At 56.4% G+C, this 21,403-nt stretch overlaps 8 protein-coding genes across 8 annotated transcripts; 4 read left to right on the forward strand and 4 right to left on the reverse strand.

Annotated features, from left to right (window-relative positions):
- Nucleotides 1-942: 942 nt before the first annotated feature.
- MONBRDRAFT_6110 (uncharacterized protein) lies at nt 943-4,481 on the forward strand (the record flags this gene model as incomplete). Its single annotated transcript, XM_001743180.1, has 10 exons — nt 943-1,110; nt 1,251-1,352; nt 1,510-1,651; nt 2,088-2,218; nt 2,305-2,403; nt 2,489-2,629; nt 2,802-3,113; nt 3,215-3,415; nt 3,576-4,178; nt 4,263-4,481. The coding sequence occupies 10 exons, from the start codon at nt 943-945 to the stop codon at nt 4,479-4,481; spliced, it is 2,118 nt and encodes a 705-aa protein (XP_001743232.1).
- A 1,981-nt stretch (nt 4,482-6,462) lies between these two features.
- MONBRDRAFT_14389 (uncharacterized protein) lies at nt 6,463-7,561 on the reverse strand (the record flags this gene model as incomplete). Its single annotated transcript, XM_001743499.1, has 4 exons — nt 6,463-6,762; nt 6,857-7,102; nt 7,215-7,362; nt 7,473-7,561. Coding segments are annotated over 4 exons (783 nt in total), but the record flags the coding sequence as incomplete, so codon positions are not given.
- A 358-nt stretch (nt 7,562-7,919) lies between these two features.
- Nucleotides 7,920-11,093, reverse strand: MONBRDRAFT_34958 (uncharacterized protein). Its single transcript, XM_001743500.1, has 5 exons — nt 10,912-11,093; nt 10,323-10,748; nt 9,627-10,216; nt 8,613-9,431; nt 7,920-8,519 (listed from the first exon to the last, which is right to left on the reverse strand). The coding sequence occupies exons 1-5, from the start codon at nt 11,023-11,025 to the stop codon at nt 8,150-8,152; spliced, it is 2,319 nt and encodes a 772-aa protein (XP_001743552.1). The 5' UTR covers nt 11,026-11,093; the 3' UTR covers nt 7,920-8,149.
- A 914-nt stretch (nt 11,094-12,007) lies between these two features.
- Nucleotides 12,008-13,558, forward strand: MONBRDRAFT_23250 (uncharacterized protein; the record flags this gene model as incomplete). The annotated part of the gene is made up of 6 exons (XM_001743181.1): nt 12,008-12,231; nt 12,398-12,506; nt 12,666-12,809; nt 12,938-13,066; nt 13,198-13,254; nt 13,394-13,558. The coding sequence occupies 6 exons, from the start codon at nt 12,008-12,010 to the stop codon at nt 13,556-13,558; spliced, it is 828 nt and encodes a 275-aa protein (XP_001743233.1).
- Nucleotides 13,559-14,087: 529 nt separating this feature from the next.
- Nucleotides 14,088-15,001, forward strand: MONBRDRAFT_23251 (uncharacterized protein; the record flags this gene model as incomplete). The annotated part of the gene is made up of 5 exons (XM_001743182.1): nt 14,088-14,165; nt 14,296-14,353; nt 14,428-14,508; nt 14,600-14,648; nt 14,755-15,001. 5 exons carry the CDS (start codon nt 14,088-14,090, stop codon nt 14,999-15,001), a joined length of 513 nt encoding a protein of 170 aa, XP_001743234.1.
- A 234-nt stretch (nt 15,002-15,235) lies between these two features.
- MONBRDRAFT_23252 (uncharacterized protein) lies at nt 15,236-17,199 on the reverse strand (the record flags this gene model as incomplete). The annotated part of the gene is made up of 3 exons (XM_001743501.1): nt 15,236-15,338; nt 15,673-15,925; nt 16,050-17,199. The coding sequence occupies 3 exons, from the start codon at nt 17,197-17,199 to the stop codon at nt 15,236-15,238; spliced, it is 1,506 nt and encodes a 501-aa protein (XP_001743553.1).
- Nucleotides 17,200-17,606: 407 nt separating this feature from the next.
- MONBRDRAFT_17838 (uncharacterized protein) lies at nt 17,607-18,680 on the reverse strand (the record flags this gene model as incomplete). The annotated part of the gene is made up of 3 exons (XM_001743502.1): nt 17,607-18,059; nt 18,176-18,312; nt 18,470-18,680. 3 exons carry the CDS (start codon nt 18,678-18,680, stop codon nt 17,607-17,609), a joined length of 801 nt encoding a protein of 266 aa, XP_001743554.1.
- A 1,009-nt stretch (nt 18,681-19,689) lies between these two features.
- Nucleotides 19,690-20,993, forward strand: MONBRDRAFT_36062 (uncharacterized protein). The gene has a single exon (XM_001743183.1). The coding sequence runs from the start codon at nt 19,762-19,764 to the stop codon at nt 20,902-20,904; it is 1,143 nt and encodes a 380-aa protein (XP_001743235.1). The 5' UTR covers nt 19,690-19,761; the 3' UTR covers nt 20,905-20,993.
- The last annotated feature ends 410 nt before the right edge of the window (nt 20,994-21,403 follow it).

Raw genomic sequence — 21,403 nt, forward strand, 5'->3', positions numbered from 1 at the left:
GTGTCAGTGGCAGGGTGTGTCTGCACATGCGTGATACAGAGAAAGGCTCAGAGCTGCGATCGGATATTAGAGGTTGGGGATTCAGTTATTGAATGGGGTAGCGGTGTGGGAATACAGGAGCATAGCCAAAACCACCTTCACCAAATGGCCCACTGACATGCGCCGCGCGGCAACGCTGGGGACGGGTCTCACACGATCACTGAGAGGGGAGCATCTCAGCTAACGCGCCATTTTAAAGGGGTGTCAGCACCCGCTTGATCAGACTGTTCCTGGCGCGCTCGTGCCTCAGCCATGCGCTTGTTGGCTCCTTTGGGGTCGGCCAATCCTCGCGCAGAGGCGGCCTCACGGCGCTTCTCAGCGGCCGCCAATTGCTGTTGGCGTCGCTGCTCCTGCGTGGCCTGCGCTCGTGATTCCTGGCGTCAGTCCAAGCCCATCACCCCCTCAATAGGGTGAGTGCAGAACCAGCGACGACCTCACCTGATCCACACGGCCGCCGCTGCCGCTGCCTGAGGAAAAGCACGAGCCCATGATGGGATGAACGACGGGTCACCAAGCGTGCGCGCGCAATGTCGTCCCGCGAAACACGAAAACCCTAAATACATCTGGCAGCGTCGTCTTCTCATTTTCTTTCTTCATCTTCTTAGCTTTTTGAGGTTATGATTTCTTCATGATGTTGAAAAGTACCGGAGAGAGAGAGAGAGGGGGCGGGGTGAGCTCCATTTTTTTTTTTTTTTTTCAGAATCCGAGCTCGCTCTCCCAGCTCACTCCTTGCACATACGACACGCGTACAAGCACGGTTCTCGTGTTGGCGTGGCGGGTGAGCAGTGTTGTTGGTGGCAAGGGAGAAGGTGCTGGCGAGCGTGTGCCATCACGAGATTTGAGCTGGGTCCAGCTTGGTTGGGCACTACTGTTTCCGGCGAGAGCACACGTGACCGATTCACAATGGCCACCAACTCGCGGAAGAAGCCCGAGTCCTTTGAAGAGTTTGTTCGAGCAGGGGCCCAATTCTCCAAACGGCGTGATTTTAAGCGTGCACTGCAGTGCTTCTCCAAAGCTCTCAAGCTCACGACAGGCGTGGATTTGCAAAAGGTCTCGGCCGTTCACGTTGAGGTACGCGCCAACACCTTTGGTTTTTGCGATGGACTCGGCGATTTGGCCGGGACATGATGGCGGAGTGAACAGAAGCGTCATCTATCCACAGGTGTGCTCACACTTCCCTCCATCCATATTCGCCGGGCTGTGGCTTTCAGGCGGGTTCCTGTTGTTATATGCTGCGGCAATATGAGAAGGCGTTGTATCACTACAAACGCCAGCTGGCTGCAGCCAAGCAGTCGGGCCGAGGCGCCGACCAGGTGTGGAACGCATGTTCGCCACTGCTTCTCATTTAACACCGGCCATTCAATGCTGGACTCACTTGCTCGCTGGTGCAGCAAGCCTACAAACACAAACACGACACACGCACCTCACGCCTGCACACCTCACACTCGGTGTGGGATTTTTCCCGTGCAGGCCCATGCCTACGCCAACATTGGTGTTGCGCTGCAAGCGCTGGACCTCTACGACAAAGCTTTAGAATGCTTCAAAAAGCAGCACGCGTTAGCTCAACGCGAGGGCGACGCTTTCTTACAAGCTCAAGCCTTGGACTCGATAGGTAACTGTGATTTCCAATCATCTTTTCATCAGCAAAGAGCTCACTACCAACCAGTCCATTCCCCAACCATCTTATTGACCGACTGCTTGGAATTTGGGGTGGATTTAGGTTTAATTTATTCACGATTGGCGCAGGGTTGTGCCTTACAAGACGGCATGCCTCGACACGGCGGTCTCTTCAATGCCTCCGTCAGCTTCTATCGCAAAGTGCTGGCCCCTATTGACAAGCAGCTAGACCCCTCAGGCTTGGCACACGTGGCGGCCCATTTAGCTCACATGCACGAGCGTGCTGGCGACTATGTTGCGGCTGCTCATTTTCTTGCCCAGTCTATTGCTGTGGCTCAAAAGGCACGTGCAATTGACCGATCGCATTTCTGGTTTCATTGTGCCAAAGCTCGTCTGCGCGCGGGTGCTTTGCTGCTTTGGCATTCATGAAGGAGCTTGTATCGATGTGTCGTCGCCTCATCATGTGTTTCCGGTGGTTTGGCAGGAAGAGGATGTCGTGGCCCAAGCTGGCTACATGTCCCGCTTGGGCGTGTGCCATCGAGAGCAAGGTCGTTACACGGAGGTGGGTTGAGGGGTGGATCCTGGGCAATTTGTCTCGGTGAAGATGACTTTCTCCAGCTCTGATCGTTTCGGCCATTTTGTGCACAGGCCATTGCTCTGTTTGAGAGCGTATTGGCTCTACACGAGGCGCGCGGCGACCGTCGTGGCCAAGCTCAGGCTCATCGTCATCTAGGTTCCGTATATGAGGTGCGTCCCGTTTGCCCCGCTACCTAGGGCCCCCTTGATACATGCACGCTCAGCGGGGGTGACGGGCATTATTGATTGCTGGCAGGCTTTTGCTGATTTTGAGAAGAGCGCCCAGCATTTCGAATCTTACATCACGCTGATGCGGGACCTGGGTGACACGGCCATGCTATTCACGGGCTACGATCGCTTGGGCACCATCTACGAGCGTCTGTCAGACCGCCGACAGGTATGAACCATCGAACAGCGCAGCTGAGAGAATAAAAATAAAAATCATACAAGCAGTACAAGGACCGCCAGCGCGACAGGAACTTGTCGCACATTCGATACTAACTCTTTTTTTTTTTTTTTTTTTTTTTTTTTTTTTTTTTTTTTTTTTTTTTTTTTTTTTCCGAGTTTAGGCGGCTGAAAACTACAAAGCAGCCATGTCCCTGGCGATGGAGGCCGGCAATCAGGTCTACAAGGCTGCGGCTCGGCGACATCTTCATCGTGCAACCGATCAAACAAGTTCGGCAGCTGCAGCCCCGGCGGAGGAGGGTGACCCGGGCAAGCGGCGCATGACCGTCACGTTGCGTGCCAAGAAAGGCATGACCAAGCTCTTCCGCAACAGTTTCCGTCGTAGCCAAGCCATTGACTCGGACGTTTGGTTGAGCGAAATGGAGCGTGGACACGGCGGCCTAGCCACTGCTAGCTTAGATGACGTTGGAGACATGGTAGATACGGTTGGTCATGTTTCCATGTGAGGGTTGAGCGGGCTCCAGTGGCTGAGCCTCTTTTACCAACTTTGCTGTGCAACCTCGGTCCTGCTTTTCAGGTTTTGGAAGAAGAGCCTGACGCGCGGTCGCGGCGGGCCACATCGTCCGGCACCAATGCACGTGGCACCGGCCTCGACAAGTCTAGCGAACGCCGTAATACCGTCTCGGCCTTGCAAGCAGATGGGACCTCCTCGCCAGTGGTACACGGGTCCAAAAAGGAAAAGTCCGGTCTGCGTGGCGTCCTTAAACTCGGCAGCAAGGTGAGCATGCCCCTGTACATAAGGTGTCAATCGCTCGGAGATTGATGTGGCCAGGTAGAAGAAAGCAGAGACAGGGATCTGGCCAACCATATGCCTTGTGGATCGTGCTGATCTTGGCATGTGATCCACTATTGGTCCTTCTTGATGGTGGCGAAATCAGCGTTACAATCAAGAAGCAGAGTCTTCAGCCGATGAGGGCAGTGCAAACGGCGGCAGTCTGTTGGTGACGACAGACATTGATGCACTCGACTTGGATGGCGAACCCGCCCCGAGCAGTGGGGCCACAGGTAGTGAGTGGGCCCCTGTACTCGCTGCTCCGTCCCAGTTTGCGGCGGTTGATGAGCCTGTGGAACTGGAAAGCGTCAGTGTTACAACTTCCGAAGCGGCGTCCTTGGGTGACTCTGTGGAGACTAGCCTGTCGTATATTTCTGTTGATGCAAACACAGGGGCCTCCAAGTCGGCACCGAGGACGCCGCCTTTGGCGCGTGCGGCTGGTCACCGATCAACCAGTTTCGCGGCAGCAGGCCCGCGTGGTGCAGCACCCATGGCGGGCCCCGTGGGCACGGCCGGTCCACCCACACGCTCGTCACACACGCTTCAATTCAACGCCATCCGACTCGAGCCGAACCTGGCGCCTGAAACATCCACCAAGCCAGTCGAGACTTCTCTTGTGCGCAGTGCACCACCTCCGGTTGCTCCCAAACCAACCCTCCATGCTCCTGCAGGCCAGGCCCTCGCCACTCCTGATTCACCAAGCACCAAGGTTTGTTTTGAATGATTAAGTCCTCATGTTTGCAGGCCCATTTTTGTGCTCTGACTCTGCATCCACTTCGTTCGACCTGTGCAGCGTGCGTGGATAGGTGCCGATCAACGCTGGGTAGCCAAGTACACACACAAATCAAAAGAGGCGGACAATCTGAGCTTTAAGAAAGGTGACGTGCTGGTCAACCTCAAGGCTGTGAGCGACGATTGGTTCTTTGGCAAGAACGTGCGCACCACGCAATCAGGACTCATTCCCGCAAACTACATTGAGGAAGAGGTCACCGACGACACGGCCGAAGCTTAGCCTTCACTGTCGATAGGTGGTTCGAGGCATCTGCCCTTGCTTTTGCCCCTTAGTTGCCTTGATGCGCAAAATCATATTATAATTTATGGTATCTTTTCGACTTTCGCCAAGGCTTGAATTGAGCATGCAAAGTCTTTTTTTTGTGCAGTTGACTGCCGTGCACAGCATGATGCATTCACGGTTCAGGGGAGGAAGAGCCAGATGACAGGGTTGTGCGTGGAACTGCCAGCCGCAGTTGCAGAAAGCAAGCAGCAGGGCGCAGTTGTGCATCCCAAATACCTCCCGTACAAGTGATGAGTGCTGGGGGTCCAGCAAAGCGGACTGCCAGCAGGTTCTGTACGCGATGCCGCCAAGTCGGCTCTGGGCTGGCGACGCACACTCGGGCCTGGAGGAGCGATCGTCCCGCCACATCTGACACGTGATTCAAGGCCGTTTCCAATTGAGCAAGGCACTGGTCCGCATTCGTGCCTGCGAGGTTTGTGATGGAAAAAAGAAAAAAGAAAAAAAAAGTGAGGGTGTCGCCCACGACAATGCGGCTCACAATGAGGCTCTCCATGAGTCACGTCAAGCGCACCTGGAACAGTGATGGCAGCAAAAACAACACCCGAGGGACCACTTTGGTGCAGCTGCACACTCTCATCAGCAGAGCAAGGCAGGGCATGGGCATCGCGATGGAAAGTGTAATGATATTCCAACTGTGCGCTTTTGGGCAACCCTGGGACTGCAGCAAAGGCATGCACGGGTAGATTGTGCTCTTGAGCACTCCGCCAACTCTGGGATTTAGGAATGCATGAATGAGCATGGTGAGAGAAGCCGCACAACCTGCATATGCTTGTTCAGCCTAAACATTGCAAACCAGCGCCTCAGACCTCACGCAGAGCCTCTGGCAGATTTGCCTCATCAACAAAGCAAAGGGATTCTACCGCAGGTGCACCTGCGACACCCATGCACGCTCGCACATGCTGTACATGCTGCAGAGCTGCAGAGCTCTGCAAAAAAAGTCAGGTCAAGGAAATGTCACTGAGGTGAAGCATGGTTTGCAACAAAATGCGGCGAGCGACACACATGGCATTGTCATGTCCACCCTGGATGACCGCGGCCAGCTGACGCTTTTTCTTTTCAACAAGCAGGATGGAAAGGGTTAAGGGCCTAACCTGCGCGAACGCCGAGGGGTAGAGCTGTAGCGAGGCTGGGTTAAGACCAATTTGGCCTGCCATCTCCACGGTACCATTGTGCTGGAGTTGGGCTCAAACGAGCACGTCAGTGAGCTGTGCGCCTTGTACCTTGACTTTTCCATTCGCAAGCCCGTGCAGGCGCTTACCTCGCAGCTCTGACTGTACGGGCCAATGTTGGCAGGCGCCCAGTAAGAGAGACCTCGAACATGCAGAGTGCTGCGCGCGACTGGCTCGACAGTGGCGAGCAACTGCACGGCACTGGCTTGGTAGGCCTGGATACAAACTCGCGACGGCGGTTCGACATCTACACCAGCGATTTGACAAAGGAAAGTGAGGATCAAGGAGAGCGTATAGAGCATGGTATAAGAAACAAGGTGGGCAACCGTGATGATCAAGGATCCAGAACAACGAGGCAGCGCATGTATCGACGGACCAAAGGCTTGAAGGTATACGCTGTTGATGGCAGCAAACTTGGTCATGTCGCGTACATTGAGTTGGACATGGCAGATGGCGGAGAGGCTGGAGCCTCGGGCTTCGAGCACAGCACGAAGATGTGACAGGGCCGACTGCATCGCCTCTTGAGGATCTGCAAGGGCACCGCCGTCTACACAGATGGACCAGGGCTCTGTGGAGGTTGGACTGGCACTAGCGTTGTCCAATTCAGCGGAACTTGTCGATGACTCTTGTTCAAGTGTGGTGGCATCCAGCGGGGCCAAGGGAACGGCAGTGAGGCAAGCAGACGCAGGTGGTTCGGGAACCGTTGGGGCAATGGTGGGGACCGGGTTCTCAAAGCCAGCATCGGCCAGCAAAGTACGGGCGGCGTCGGCATCAGGAACGACGTGCCCCGGTTTGTCGACAAGCGCGAGTCGTTGCAACTGAAGGTAGCCGACGGGAGCAAAGGCGTCGTCGGAATGGATAATGGTGGTGGATTCCTCGACAACGAGACGACGTGTAAACAGCGGACTGTCCAGAACAAAGGTTTCATATTCGCCACCCTCACCACATACATGCACCTCGTACAGGTCATGGAGCTTGTGAAGGGTTGGGCTGAGCATGCCGAGCGTTTGGCCCAGATGCTTGCGAGGCATCAGGCCCATAGCTGCAACCTATGGCAGTGCTCGCAAAGTTGAGGAAGAGATGATCAAAGAGGGTGAAGGGAAGAAAAGCCTGCAAGCACGCCGCATTGACATGGCGACAAACCTTGATGACAATGGCTTCAAGGCCACTTGCGACCATTTCGGCAAGGAGCTCGGCCTGGTCGCGTTGCCACAGGTAGCTGAGGACGGTAATGCCATGGCGGGCCGCGACCTGTTCGACGCGAGTTCGCTGGTAATCGGAGAGGATGGCGCCAACAGACACGGCCTCGACGTCAGGATGGGATCGGATCACTCGCTGGAAGAGGCGATCCATGTCTTCAACCTCATCCCGCTCGGCACGATGGTACGTCTGTGAGCCGGTTCCACGGATGGTTGACCGGCCAGGTAAGCAGTAGCGGCGCTTTATGAATAAAGCTGGGAAGAATGGAACCGTGCACGTTGCCAGAGACAAGGTTGCCAACCTTTGTGTCAGACACGCAGGCACCGACGATGGCCTCGCGGTAGAGGGGCTTGTCCAGCGCGGCGGCCAGCAGCTCAATGCCCTCGTGGCCAACTGTCTGGTACATCATGCTGTCGAGCTCATCTGAAACGAGGACATCGTGAGGCTGCCTCGGGGCGGGGCAGGCATGGCTGGACTGATAGACGGGCGGGAGATCAAAAAGACATTGGCACTGCCGTTCCGTTTTCAAGTGGTAACAGCGGTGCACGTACCGATGGACTCGGGCGGCGCCAGATTGGCGAGTGCCACCACCTGGTGGCCATTGGCGACGCAGTGCAGCAGGTTGTGGCAGCTGTCCTTCCCACCGCTATGGGCCAGAATAAGGAAGGGGCACGGGCCAAGCACAGAGTGCACCACACGGTAAGCCTACGGCACCAAACCATCACGAACCCTGCATCCTCAGGCTCTCATGCCGCGACCGAACCTGATCAGCGCGAACGTCTTCATCTTCGGGTGGGCATGTGGCGCTCTTCAGGCACAAAAATGATGACAATTCTTTTGATTTTTTGAGAGAGAATTCGAGTGTGAGAGTTTGAGAGAAGGTTCAGGAGTAGGAAGAGAGAGGGCATTCAAGGGAAAGGGAGGGAGAGAGAGCCCCAACGATGTCTGAATGGGTTGCATGAGTCTGGTGGAGGACAAGCAGAGCAAGAGGGCTGCTCCAGGAACTGCAATTTTTTATCGATTGGCTTTTGGATGAATGGTAAAGTCAACGGCCAGCATGTGGACATGACTGGAGCCTTTTGCCAGCAGCGGAGCACAAGCAATCCCACGCCTCCCAATCGGTCAACGATCAAGGCACGCTTGATTCGAGCAGGAAGAGTCGAGGCAAAGAAAGAAGAAAGAAAGAAAAAGGACACAATCAAGAGTCAAAAACAGTTTCAAATTCCTGGCGCTTCTCTATGAAGTCTTGACTACTGCCAGCTTCTTGAGGTGCTCCATGAAGACTTGCAGACTGACATCATCAGTGAACACGGCAGCACCGCCGTCTTGGGAGTACATGTTGTTGTGGGTGTGCGAGGGATTGACCTTGGAGAGGAGGAAGCGAGCCTGAGAGCTACCCTGATCACAGTCAACGTAACGCGGCATGGGGAAGCGCGTCAGCAAAATCTCCTGCGCGTCCTCGCGCGGCGCCTTGAGCAACTGGCGGAAAGCCTCGTGCTCAGGCTGCTCGTGAAAGCCGGCCTTGCGCCAATTGGCGATGGTATCGCCATGGAAAATGACAATCTGAAAGAAGGCATCCAACAACAGAATGCGCTCCTCCGTAATGCTACACAGCAAAGCGAGAGGGGATGTGGTGAGAGTCACTCGTGCGCGCAGACAGCAGGCAAAAGGTTGCCAAAGCAGTCATCGGCCAACACACCTGGAAGAGTCGAGCAGCACGGGTTCGGGCTCCTGGTTGAAGGCATAGGCGGTCAGCGTGGGCTGAATCATGGTGAGACTATTGATGCAGTCCTCCTTGGTGAGCTTGTTGCGGTAGTACGCCGTTTCATCGGGGCTGTTGTTGAAGACTTGCAAAAACTGGCTGCGGCGCAGATGGAACATAAACTGCGGGTAGAGAGTAAAGTTGGACTGCAGCGCAAAGGAGCTGGGATCCTCAGGGCGGTACTCGCCAAACTTTTGGCAAAGACGAATCAGCATGCGATCGATCCAGCGGAGGACATCAGCGGCGTCCTCAGTCTCGCACCGAACGGCCGCCAGTCGAGCCATGAGGACTGCCGAGGCTTCCTGGTCAAAGCCAGCAGCAATCATTTGCTTGTTGATGGCCACGTCGGCCCAGTTGCGGGCCACGGTGGTGACGCGCAGACGCATAGTACCATCGGGGTGCTGATAGTGGGTAATAAACTGGATGTTGGCGCGCTGGCCCTGGGGAATGGCTTGACCGGGCTGATTGGCCACTTCAAAGAAGACCGAGAGGGTGGTGTTGTTGTCCAGGCCAGCAATCTTCCACGCAGTGGTGTTGCCGACGCCAATCTCCTGCTCGCTGACCGAGGCGTTTTTGGATTCATTGGAAATGCAAGGGCCAATCATGCCGCAGACCTTGAGCTGCGCGGGCACCTTGACTTCAAACGTGGCGTTGAAGGCCATGTTGTAGTTGCCCGACGTGTCTTTGCTGAAAACGCGCTGAAAGGTTTGCTTGAACAGCGACGTATTGAACGAGTCACCCATGATCATGTGACCGCTATCGCACGTCATCGTCACACAACCACCCACAGGAGCACACATAACAAATCAACAACCGAGATGTGAGAGCCGAATGAATGAGAAAAGCGTGAGAACGAGCAAAAGAGGGACAGAAAAAAGAGAAAAGGAAAGAAGAAAAAAAAAAAAAGAAAGAAAAAAAAATATATACGAAGGGGGCCAAACACCCACTCACCCTGTAAAGTTGGTGCAAAAGCGCATCTCCATCAGACCAGTCTGATCAAAGGCACACGCGTAAATGTCAATAATGTGTCCGTTCTTGGCGGCGCGCTGCGCCAGGTCCATAAAGTACTTGGAAGACTTTTTGACGAATTTGGCATTGCTCGTGTCCTTGAAGATGTCGTGGTGGGTGCGGATGGTGTCTTTGTAGTCGTCCGTAGCCACCTGACCGATGCCGTGAGTGGGCGGACCGGCCATAAACGTCATGATGCGACCAGCCGTGTTGGGGTAGGTCGATTCCATGAGGCTGACAGCGACGCTGAGGGCGGCACCGGTGGATCGCTGCGGGCGCTTGCCCTGGGCCACGGGCCAGGGGTCGGGCTGCAGTTCTTCAATGATCTCGGTCAGGGCCATGTCACACTCGCTGACCGTCTGGAGAAAGCGAGCGGCGCCGTTGGCAGGTTGACCAGCGGGGCCTCCGGCGGCTGGGCGCGGGGCTTGCCCCGGGTTCAGACCCAGCAACTCCTGGATCTGTTTGGCAGTGATTTCCTTGGTACCACGGAAGACGTACGACTTTGACACGCCCTGCGCCGAGAGCTCGTGGAGCTGTGGTCGGTGGGAATTGGAGGGGGACACGGGGGGAAGCGAAAAAGGTGACAGCATGAGGAGCCGATTTTCACAAGAGCTCATCAGCGGCGGTTGCAAGGCGCACCTGCACGGTAGTGCCAAACGTAATGAGGCCCACAAGGGCGTTTTGAGGCAGAAGGCTGAGCGACATGACAAGGGACTCCTTGAGCGCCTGCAGATCTTCCTCGTCCATGCAAAGGTCCATCACGAAGAGAAAGACGGGCGGCACGGTGGCTTGGCGCTGAAGGGTGTACTCGATGGTCGAGAACTGGGGCACCAACTCGGCCGGCAGGTGCTGTGGGCTAATGTTCTTGTAATGGCGGGGGAATGCATTGCGCTGGCTGCAGATGGAACACACCCAGAACGGGGTGGCCGTCTGGAAGTCCACGTGGCACAGTGGGTTGAGGATGGCACGGCAGGTTTGGCGCGAGCAGGTTACGGGCTCGTAGAGCACTGGCGGCAGTTGCGGGCGCTCCTTCAGCGGCGTGAACAGGCACGACACGGGCACCACCTTTGATCACACCACCAAGCAGCACCATGCGAGGTCAGGATTTTCGGCAAACAGCAGCATGTCAAAGCGGCAAGAGAAGTTGATATGAGCGGTTGTGTGCTACGAGTGCCAAAGCACCGCATGTTATGGCTCGCTAGTTGTGGGCCGGGTCAAAGCCACGCACCATGCGAGTCGCTTCAATGCGGCTCGAGGGGAAGACGTTCCAAGAGAAGCGAATGCCATCCGTATCCTCACAGGCATTGATCCAGTCCTGGTAGGACATTTGTTGCTGGGCCATCACGACGGTGGGCGGAAAGAGGGGCTAGATCGGGGCAGCGGTGGGTTGTTGGTCCGGGGGGTCCGGCCCTAAGCAGGTGTAAGCGCACAGACCAGGTCAGAGACCCCGTGAGGACAGTCTCTCGCCACACATTGTGCCCGCAGATGTATGGAGCACACAAGGATACAATTCAGAGAGCCTGTTTCAGTGCAGCACTGGCATACAAATTGCCATGACATGGATGCCATTGGGCCAGCAGTGGGACCGTGCAGTGACAACACCGCGATCCAGATCGAGGAGCTGACGTCGACACATCTATGCGGCCAATCCTCTCTCTCTCTCTCTCTCTCTCTGTGCATCAAGTATTTCAAATGGGGGGCAGACAGAGTCCCCCGGGGCACAACTGCTGCGATGATCCTCCTTGGAGGTATTCCCACCAGTTCTGCCCAGCACACTTGCACCTCAGGCAACTTGGGACCCGGCTGCCATTTGCATGTGTGGCACATTCGTTGCGTTCACTGAGAGCACTTACACTTGGTCGTTCACGGAGAGAGCACTCACACTTGGTCGGGAAGTAGCGGCCTCCACGTCCGCAGGCTACCGACCAGTAAAGTATGACTTGAAACACACTTTTACAATATCAAGAGTCAAAGTGGATCAAGATCACACTTGTTGCTGGGTTGTGAGGGAACGGGATTGGACTATTGTTTTGAGGGGATTATCAGCAGCGGGATTGATTCAGTTATTTCGTGGCCTTGGCGACGGCATTTTCTGGGTCACAAACGCTGCTCAGTTTCTATTCTTCCGAGCAAGCTGCACAGCTGACTGAGTGGATCGGCGGCGAGGGCTTGTCTGACCAGCGATTTGCGGCCGCGTTGATACAGGCGTGGGGACGACGGCAACAGCGAGTGAGAGTAGCGGACGCCGCACGCTTTCTTTGATCGGTCTCTGGAGACTCGAGTCGGAAGTTTGAGGGAGAGGAGACAGAGCACAACCGCGGGCCATGGACCTGCAGCAGCTTTCTCTGGGACTGGACTATGTGGCCAGCAATGGCATCGTGCTGAGCACGGAAAAGCGGGTGGCGCTGCAAACCTCGCTAGTGCTTCTCCAGCATGCAGAGAAGCTGGAGCACATGACCTACTGGGGCAAGATTCAAGGCCTCACCGCCGACTACTATATTGCCCAGGGCTACAACCAGGATCCCTTCCAGCGCAAGAACTTTATGAGGTACTCCCCCGTCGCCTCTGCACTTTGCTTTGCCCCCATGTTCAACAGAAGCGAGCCAGGAGAATCCATGCTGGTCACGGGCTGGTGTCTTTATGAGTGGCCCTTTGGAACAGAATGCCAGGAGCACCCTTTTCCCTCATCGTTTTTCACCCCGCCATCCCGATAGCTTGGACTGCATCAAGTGGGCGCACGTCGCCGATGTCCACCCTGTCCTGATTGCGTCGGCACAAGGCCTGACAACTCGCTTCACAGGCAACCCATCACACGAGTACACGGTTCAGGAGCCCGGTCCCGCACCCGATGAAGAGCGGCCCGAGCTGCCCATTGATGTGCGTGGCTTTGGAGGACAAGAGGCCCGCCCTTCCGCTTCTGGCACTTGGACTCGCTTCATATTTTGAGCTCATTGCCGGATCGGCACTACCGTTGTGTCTTAGGTGGCGAGCTTGCGTAAGGAGGAGACCAAGTCAGACAACACGGTCATTGTGACCACTACGCTGAGCGAGGAGAAGCGTCTGGCCGCTGTCATTCACTTGATTGACCAGGCTGCTCGCGTTGTGCCGCGCGGCGCTTACCGCAAGGTCGGTGGACCATTGTCTGTTCGATGCGTGGACGCACAACTGCTGGCAATCCCACATTCAGGTCTTGAGCCTGTCACCTCACTTGTTGATCCTGTCCTTGTTGCTATTTTTGATGCAACCGCAATCAGACACCGGGCGACAAGATTGAAAAATCGCACACCTTTTCGGGCCTGTCGTTCCAAGACGCCGGCAAGATTGACAACTACATGCATTGCCGTGAGCCCGAAACACTAAAAATGAAGACCAACCTTCAGCTGGTACGCTGCATCACCGGCTTGATCGTGTACATGGCTTGCTCACTCGCATATCGGGTCGCCTCTCCTCGTACACACGCGCGCTCTCTCACTGGCACCCAATGCGCTTGCTGGCTCATTGGCCACATGTTCAGGCCAAATTGGACCCGGCCCTTGACTTTTTGGATTCGTTGGCGGACGACATTCCCAAGGTGCGCTTGCTCGTCATCCTGTGGCAGATGGGCGGCATATGGGTGGCCTGGCAGACAGATACTTTTTCAAATGTCGGGCAGGCACTATGGGAGGAGGTGAAGCGGCAGCTTGACTCACCGGTTGGCATGTTCTGTGAAGCGCTGCTGGAGCATACAGTATCAAAAGGGGGCCACCGTCGCCGTCCTTCGCAGCGTTGTTTGGCCTGGTGCCGTGTTTTATCACGGCATCTCATCGCCCATCTTCGGCCACGTCTATGTCGGGACCGGTCTCAAGAACTTGGACCTGATCTTTATGATTTCCTAACTCCTTTACTCCATTTGTTGTGTAGCGAGCGTGATTCGGGCGCCTCTTTAATGATGCCCACAGCCACCTCCCTCTCGCTGGTGCTGTGCGCGCTCTGTGCTTTGTGTTTCCTGCCTGTTGCTCCAGTCCTTGATGCATGTACAGCTGGTGTTTGTACCAGTTGAACGCCTGTTGAAAATCCAAGAGAACTAATGATTTGGCACGTCCTGCGCCTTGCCGCCCTTTCCTGTGCGCGCCACCCAGATCATCGTTTGATCACATGCAACCCTATAAAACAAAAAAGAATGACAACATCTTGTCCGCCATTTTAAACTGCAATTCTCGAATTTTGTTTTTGTGCAAGAACGGAAATCAGTCAACTGTGTGAGCTGTGAGCTGAGCTGCTGGCTTTATTTTATTATTTTAGGGGGCGAACGAGGGCGGTGCAGTCCGTCTATTTGTCTGGCTGTTCTGGCTGGTCTTGCCTCGTGGTTTTCTTTGGTCTCTGCTGGAATTGCAGAAGGAAAGCCGAGCTGTATCCAGTGGCGCCATGGCGGCACTACCTTTGGGCAAGATTCTGGCGCTGACAGTGCGCACGCTCTCAAAGCCTGTTTCCAAGCTGCTCAAGGTCAGGGCTCCCTCAACGTCGTCCCCTCTATCATCGCCCCGATGGAATGCACTCCCGTGTCACGGGAGGTGCACCGAAACAGATGCTTTATCAGCCGCCATGCTCACCACCTTGATGCGTTCGTCGACAGGACCAGGCCAAACAGCACGGCGTCTTTCGCAACCGATTCCTGATTCCCGTCGGCCAAGGTTGGCAATGGCTTGCCGGCCCCATCAAACCAATCGGTCCACCACTGACTCTGTTCACATGTTTGCGCTCGCAGTGACGCATTGGGTTGGTGTGCGGCTACGCCGCCTGACCCTCGGCAGCTCCCGCAAGGAAGTCACCCCACTTGATGCTGCTGGTACGTGTTTATTGGCAAGCACTCGGTCATTGTCATGGCTGTCCCGTGACCTTACCAATCACTCTGAACTTTTTGCGCGAGTTGTTTGCAGGTGCTACGGAATATGGTGCAGAATTCCTTGGTGAAGCCTTTATTTACAGGTAAGGGTCGCTTGCCTTGAACCTGGCCACGCACTCCCCTCCCCCACGAGCACAACGCGGTGCACGCCCTCAATCCTTCACACTTCTTTGTTGTGCCGGCGCACAGCGTGGCCACGGCCTTGATGGTCCTTGAGTATAATACCAGTTCAACCAAATCCGCTCGGAAAGAAGCTATTCAGAATCAGCAGCTGGCATCGCTGCGGCACGATCTGGATGCGGCAAACGAACGGATTGAGCAACTTGAGGTGCAGAACCAGCTGCAATTTCAGATCCTGACTCGGCTCACAGAGCTCGAGGAGCAGCATCAGGCTCTGAGAGAAGAACAAGCCAAGCCCAAGGGCTGGTTCTCATGAATAAACCTCCTTCTCTCTGCCCGTGGCCCCTCTCATAAGGGAGGCCTTGCGGGTGCGCTGGACGCGCGGCCCGCATGTGACCGCTCTATGACGATTGATTTAAATAAGCCTGGAGTGCTTGCAGGCGCCGATCAATCTCGGCAATATCAGGTTGAGGGGCACTCGTGTCCGCGCCTGCCACCCGGTGCCATACAACATGGGTCCCCGCGAGGATAGTGTAAGGAGGCGGAGATCTCAAATACCCAAATGAAAAAAAATGCTACCCATGAAAGCGTAATTGACAGAAAGCCGAGCCTTGTCGTGCGTGGGTCTCATACCTTGCTCTCGGCGCTTGAAGCTGTAATCAAAGGACGGCGAACGGGCAGGCCGTGCCCCATGCCGCGGCCTGTTGGTCATCAGGTGTACACCGCCGAGCCATGAGATGGCCAGAACGATAAAAAGCGCACTCGCGCGCTAGGATCACAAGCACATACCCATCATCATGGCGGCGACCCCGAGCCGAGACACTTGGTGAGCGGCTTGGGCCACGCGACGCACGGTGCACAGAGGAGGAGCGGCTCGAACCGCGACTGGGCCCCCTAAACGAGGCAGTCCGACTTCGCGGAGCGGGGGACGGGGACCGCCCTCGCCGCTGCTCGTCTGCAGCCGTCCGCCTTTGTCGTTGAGCCTACCAGCGCGGTCGTTGCAAGCGCATCAAACTAACACAGGTGTGCATTGCCATGCCAGGTGCCATTGGCGCCAAGAGTCTTACCTCGATTTTAGCCTGCCGCTCCTTAACATATGCGGTGGGGTCAAAGCGGGGGCGAGGCGAGGCGGAGCGAGTGCGACGCGAGGGTGTGCTCTGTCGCGCCGCACCGGTGCGGCTGACTGCACGATCATGCACGGACACGCTTCGACTGCGACTGCGATCTCGTCCCCGCGGCTCTAACAAGGCAGGGCCGCAAAGTGTGGGTATGAGAGCAGATAGACAGGGTATGGTGGAATCCGAGCGAGCAGGCTGCAGGTGAAACCGACTAACAACAGACAGACAAACGCTTGTGTAACTTACCGGTTGAGGCGGCTTGGCGTGTGTTTGCAGGGCGCGATGCGGAGCGACTGCGCGAGGCAGAAGCTCGGCGCTCCTCAACAGCAGCAGCACGAGGACGAGGGCCAGATGCGGGCGCTTTGCCGGTGGACCCAACGGGGTTGGAGCGGCGTTGCGGCGTTGAAGCAGAGCGGGCGTGCAGCTGGGCACTGAGGTTGCGGCACTTGAGTTGGAGAGCCCGTTCATTGGCAGAGACGGCTTCAAGCTCTGCGCGGAGTCGCTGTAATTGGGTGTTCTTGCCGGCGACCAGGCTCTGGTGGCGATTCTTCTGCTCGAGTAGATCATGCTCGAGCTGAGAAATCATCGTGCGGAGCATGTCTAGATCCTGCGCTGAAGGGCCCCGCGGACGCTGGGCTACGGTCTGATGAAGTGCTTCCAGATCTGTGCGCTGCTGTGAGATGATCTGGCGCAGTTCATCGATTTCTTGCATTTGGGCCTCGACAATGGCAGTCAGCGGGGAGTCTTTAGAGGCGCCCTTGTTGGCCGGTGCATCAGGGTGCTCAGTGGGAGGCGGCGTCGGCTGTGAACGGGCTGCGTCCAGGGCTTGGCGTAGTTGCTGATTATCATGGTGCAAGTGGCGCAACCGGGCGGCCAGGGCACCGACTGTGGGTGGGGCAGCACACTCGAGGGGGAGCGGGTAGTGGGTGCGATCAAACTCAGATGTGTAGGTTAAAATCAAATAGCGGCGCGAGGCCGTGGGATCGGCAGCGTCGAGCCCTTGGCTGCTTTCAAAAGAGGCCAGCTCAGGCTCACTGGGCGCGGGCTGGGAGCGAAGGCGCTGCAGGGCGCGATACGTCAGCCAGTGTAGCTGAAGCTGAGGAGTCGGGTGAGAGAGGCTGCGCGTGAGCATGGCAGTAAAAGTCGTGAAGGATTTGAAATTGCCCGTGCGGGCCGTCATGTCCTCCACGTAGGCGGTTGTAAACGAGCCAGTCCATTCCTCGCCCGTGACGTCGTCCTGAATCTTGAGGACCAGCGCCGCAGGCAAGATGGCCACCTGAACCTGATGCAGCGCGTCGTTGAAGACGCATGCCACCACGAGACCGGCTGGTGCGCCACTGCTGCTGATGCTCGACGGCGGCGGCGCGCCCAAGCCGGCTCCTATTTCGCTGGCCATGACCCGTGGGTCCCACTAGCTGCCAACTCTTTTGGAGAGTTGCTTCGTCTCTGTGCGCGCCCGTCCACGTCCACACCTCAGACCTCAAACCTGCCTACCCCCAAAAGGAGGACGTGCTGGCGAACACAACACACGAGATTTGAAATTTGTGAAGAAAAAAAAATTTCGTTTTTCAAAATTTCGCGAGAGAGCAAAAATAGAGAGAGCAAAAATAGAGAGAGAGAAAGAGAGAGAAAGAGAAAAGAAAAGAGAGAAAAGGACAAAGCGCGAGGTAAGGATAAAAAGAAAATTTAGTGCATCGCTCGCTCCGGCTCAATGCGGGAAGGCCACCCGCCGTTGCCTCTGAAAGTTGGCAGTCAAGAAAGAGGAGGTAATTAATTGCAGCTTTTTTTATGAACACGTTTCGATCAGGACTGGTGAACGGCCTGCAGACGAAACACCTCTACAGTGGTCTGGGTCAGACGGCGGGCCGTGTCTGCTCGATCCATCCCATAGAGCAGGGCCACAACGTCCAGCACCAAGGGGAGGGTAAAGGGCGCGTTATTGCGTCCAATGTGTGGTCGCGCCGCGTCTGGGGCCATGTAGGGAGCGTCCGTCTCGATCATTAAGCGTTCAAGAGGAACCTCGGCCGCCAGAAACTCACGCAAGGCCGCTCCGCGGCGTTGCATGCCAAGGTACCCCGTGACGCCAATGTAATAGCCGCGCTGCACGTAATCATGTAGCTCGGGTCGCTCACCCGTGAAGCAGTGTACAATGACCGGGGGCAGGCGAGGGAATTCGTCCAGGACTGCCACAAAGTCAGCATGCGCCTCGCGCTCATGGCAGAATAATGGGAGGTCCAGCTCAGCCGCGAGTTGTACCTAAAACGGCATAAAGGCGCAGCGTTGGGATACATCCGGATGCATCATTGCCTCACGACCACAGGCGTGTCATCACAGCAACGAGAAAACAAGGGGAGGCAGGGCGATCGACCAACGTGGGCGCGGAAGGAGGCTCGTTGTTGGGCCGGGCTGGAAAAGTTGCGGTTATAGTCCAAGCCCGTCTCACCAACGGCCACCACTCCCGGCATCTGGGCCAGTTGCCGCAGTTCCTCCAAGACAGCAGGCGAAAAAGCTGCAGACCCAGCAAGCAAGCGGTTTTGACGTCAGGAAAAAGTCAAGGAAGATGCGCCGGACCCAGGTCCCGACGACGGTCTGCGTGCACCGGCTAGTAGGGTGCAGCGCAGGCGCGAGCAAGACTGGTGCATGACGAGGAAAGGGGTGCAACATACTCTTGGCCTGGTGGGGGTGGATACCGGCGGTGCTGTACAGGGTGCCTGGGTGGCGGCGCACCAAATCTGCGCGCTTGCGACTGCCCGCTAGGTCGGTGCCTGTTAGGATGAGGGGCTGCACGTTCAGCTCGCGTGCACGCTGCAGCTGCTCCACTCCCAGTAGGTTTGTTCCAATATCGACGATTGGATACGGACTTTCCTGCAACGGCATACGCCGCACATCCGGGTCATTGCCTTTTCTTTCCTTTGGTGCCGCTTGGGCACGGGTGGGCCTGTTGCGAGCGGGGCTAGCCAAAGCCGGTCCTGCCGGTTCCGGGGCAGCTGGGCTTAAGCGTGCCAGCGTCAAATGCCCGTCCTGGAAGCGGGCCTCGGGCTGCAAGGCCTTGGCAATGTCACAACGCAATGTACGTCCTGTCAAAGTCACCAATCAATGAGGCAGGCTTTGCGGTGAATAATAAAATTACATCCATGTTGATACATCAATCAGACCAGACAGGTAATCAACAACCATGCTCATGCTGCTCTCCCGGGTAAAAAGCACTCTGCTGATCAGATGCGGCAGTCGCATACCTTCAAGTTTGGCGCTGGTGATACGAGCAGTGGCGTCCCTTAATCGATCATCATCGAGAAACGGAGTGCGAACAAAGAGGCGGCCTTTGGGAAGCGTCTTGTCATGATCCGCCTAGGGGGTGGCGTAAGCGAACAATCCACGAGTGTGCTGAAGACATTTGAGCGTGTGAACCACTGCACGTACCGCAATCAAAAAGCCATCCGCTGGTGCAGCCAGATCACCGAGTGCAGCAACCAGGCATCGTGCCACCTCGGCCAGACTTGCTGTAAAGGGCAGATTGCCCACGAATAAGGTGGCCCCAGCCTTCATGTTCTCATGTATGTACGAATGTCGAGTTCAACTCGGAAAAATGATCCAATGATCTCAAACTCCGACTCGCCACCAGTCCCACACAGGTGCCTCTGCTGATCCATCCATTCACCAAGCGCAAGGTTCAAGAGAGGCGACGCGCATAACGAGATCTGCAAGACACAAGACAGACGACCCCCACGAGCCCGCCGAGCGTTGTTGTGCTTTTAAGCCAAAAAAGTTGGACTGGCGACACACCTCGAGTTATGCAATCCAAAAGAAGAATAAAAAAAGCTGACAATTCACGAGTGAGCGTTTTTTGACTGACAGGGCCGCCGACACATGGGTCATTTCCAAGGTCGTCAAGCCGACTGGGAGAGCGACGGCGCGGGTGAAAAGGCGTGAAAAAAAGCCGTGGCAGTGTGTATCAAGGATGGATCACGACGCAGAACGGGTCAAGGAGCTGCGGCGGTGGCTGCACGCACACCCAGAGGTGTCGGGAAAGGAAGCGCGCACGGCCGCTCATCTCGCCGAATGGCTCGTCCAGCACGCGCCTCCCGATCGCCTCGTGCGCGGCCTTGGCGGTGAGGGATTGGCTGCCATCTATAACGAAGCGGCGCCAGCGCATCAGGGTGTACTGATTCGAGCCGAGCTCGACGCTCTGCCCATCACCGAGACTTCTCACGTCCCCTGGAGCTCGCAACACGCGGGCGTGATGCACGCGTGTGGCCACGATGGCCACGCCAGCTGTCTCGCAGGTCTGGCCCTGCGCCTGCACGCAACTCGGCCCCAACGACGCGTTACTCTGCTGTTTCAGCCAAGTGAGGAGACTGGTCTCGGCGCCGCTGCCGTCGTAGCCGATGCACGATGGGCGGCTCTTGCGGCTCCTCGCAACTTTGCCATTCACAATTACCCAGGCCATCCGCTGGCCCAGGTCGGCTGCCGGCCCGGAACCATGGCATGCGCATCAACCGGCTTGTGCATCACCCTTCGTGGCGCTACGGCCCATGCCGCGAGTCCCGAGAGCGGGCGCTCCCCGGCTGCTGCTGTGGCCAAGCTCATGGAGAATCTCCCGCGCGCCGCGGCGATCGGCGAGCCGCTAACCATGACAACGCTGACGCATGTTCGAGTCGGAGAGCCCACGTACGGCATTGCCCCTGGTCACGCCGTTCTGCAAGTCACCTGTCGCTCAGAGCAGGATTCTCTCCTCGAAGCAGAGGTGACGCGCGTGCGGAATCTTGTGGCCGAACACGCGGCCGGATTCGACAATACCATTGAGCTGGTAGAGCCATTTGCAGCTACCGTCAACGACGAGCTGGCGGTGCAAATGGTGGTCAATGCCGCCAGTGCCGCCTCGCTGGCCTGCGTCAACCCAGCAGAACCCGCACGCTGGTCTGAAGACTTTGGCGTGCTGCTCAATGATGCACGCTCGCGCTATGGGAGTGAGGCTTGCGGGGCCCTGTTGCTGCTAGGCTCGGGCGAGGCACAGCCTAGTCTGCACGATTCAGCCTACAACTTCCCCGACTCTCTTCTGCAGCCGGGCATCACAGTCTTTGAGCACCTCTGTCGAGCCTAAGCCACATGGCCTGCTTGAACAAGCAGAGATGCGATGGGATGGATGTCAGGGCATGGCGTGCTTGATTGCCGCGTGGGTCACACGAGTGACGTGCACCCAATAAATAATTGAAAAGTGTCTGAGAAAAATTCATTCGAGCGAGCCTGTATGCCCCAGTTTTCCGCCTCAACCTCACACACAACTCGTTCGATTCAAAGTGCTCCATGGACATCATGCCAGAAAAGAGCCTTCTTAAAACCGTTGAAGCCGTTAACCATCGCCAACGGTCATTTCACGTGGAATATACCGGCTCTCGTCCGATCGCCGCAGTCAAGCCATGTTGGGCCATGCTAGTACTATCGTGGGTGACCAGATGGGAATACATGGTGCTGTTGGCCTTTTTTTTTTGGTGTTTGTTCTGACATGAGATTTTTCTCAAAGACAAAGAGCGAGGGAGAGTATGAAATGGTCGACAAGAGAGGAAAAAGTTGATGGCCTCGGCGCAGCGTGCAGTGTTGAT

Source organism: Monosiga brevicollis, genomic scaffold (assembly GCF_000002865.3).
Source record: "Monosiga brevicollis MX1 MONBRscaffold_3 genomic scaffold, whole genome shotgun sequence".
In the NCBI taxonomy this organism is placed as follows: Eukaryota; class Choanoflagellata; order Craspedida; family Salpingoecidae; genus Monosiga; species Monosiga brevicollis.

Excerpts from the sequence above, each read along its gene's own strand:
- MONBRDRAFT_34958 (XM_001743500.1), bottom strand. The coding sequence starts at position 11,025 with ATGGCCCAGCAACAAATGTCCTACCAGGACTGGATCAATGCCTGTGAG. Across the intron at positions 10,749-10,911 it reads GCATTGAAGCGACTCGCATG|GTGGTGCCCGTGTCGTGCCT; the intron begins GTGCGTGGCTTT and ends GTGTGATCAAAG. Across the intron at positions 8,520-8,612 it reads GTGCTGCTCGACTCTTCCAG|CATTACGGAGGAGCGCATTC; the intron begins GTGTGTTGGCCG and ends TTTGCTGTGTAG.
- MONBRDRAFT_36062 (XM_001743183.1), top strand. The coding sequence starts at position 19,762 with ATGGATCACGACGCAGAACGGGTCAAGGAGCTGCGGCGGTGGCTGCAC.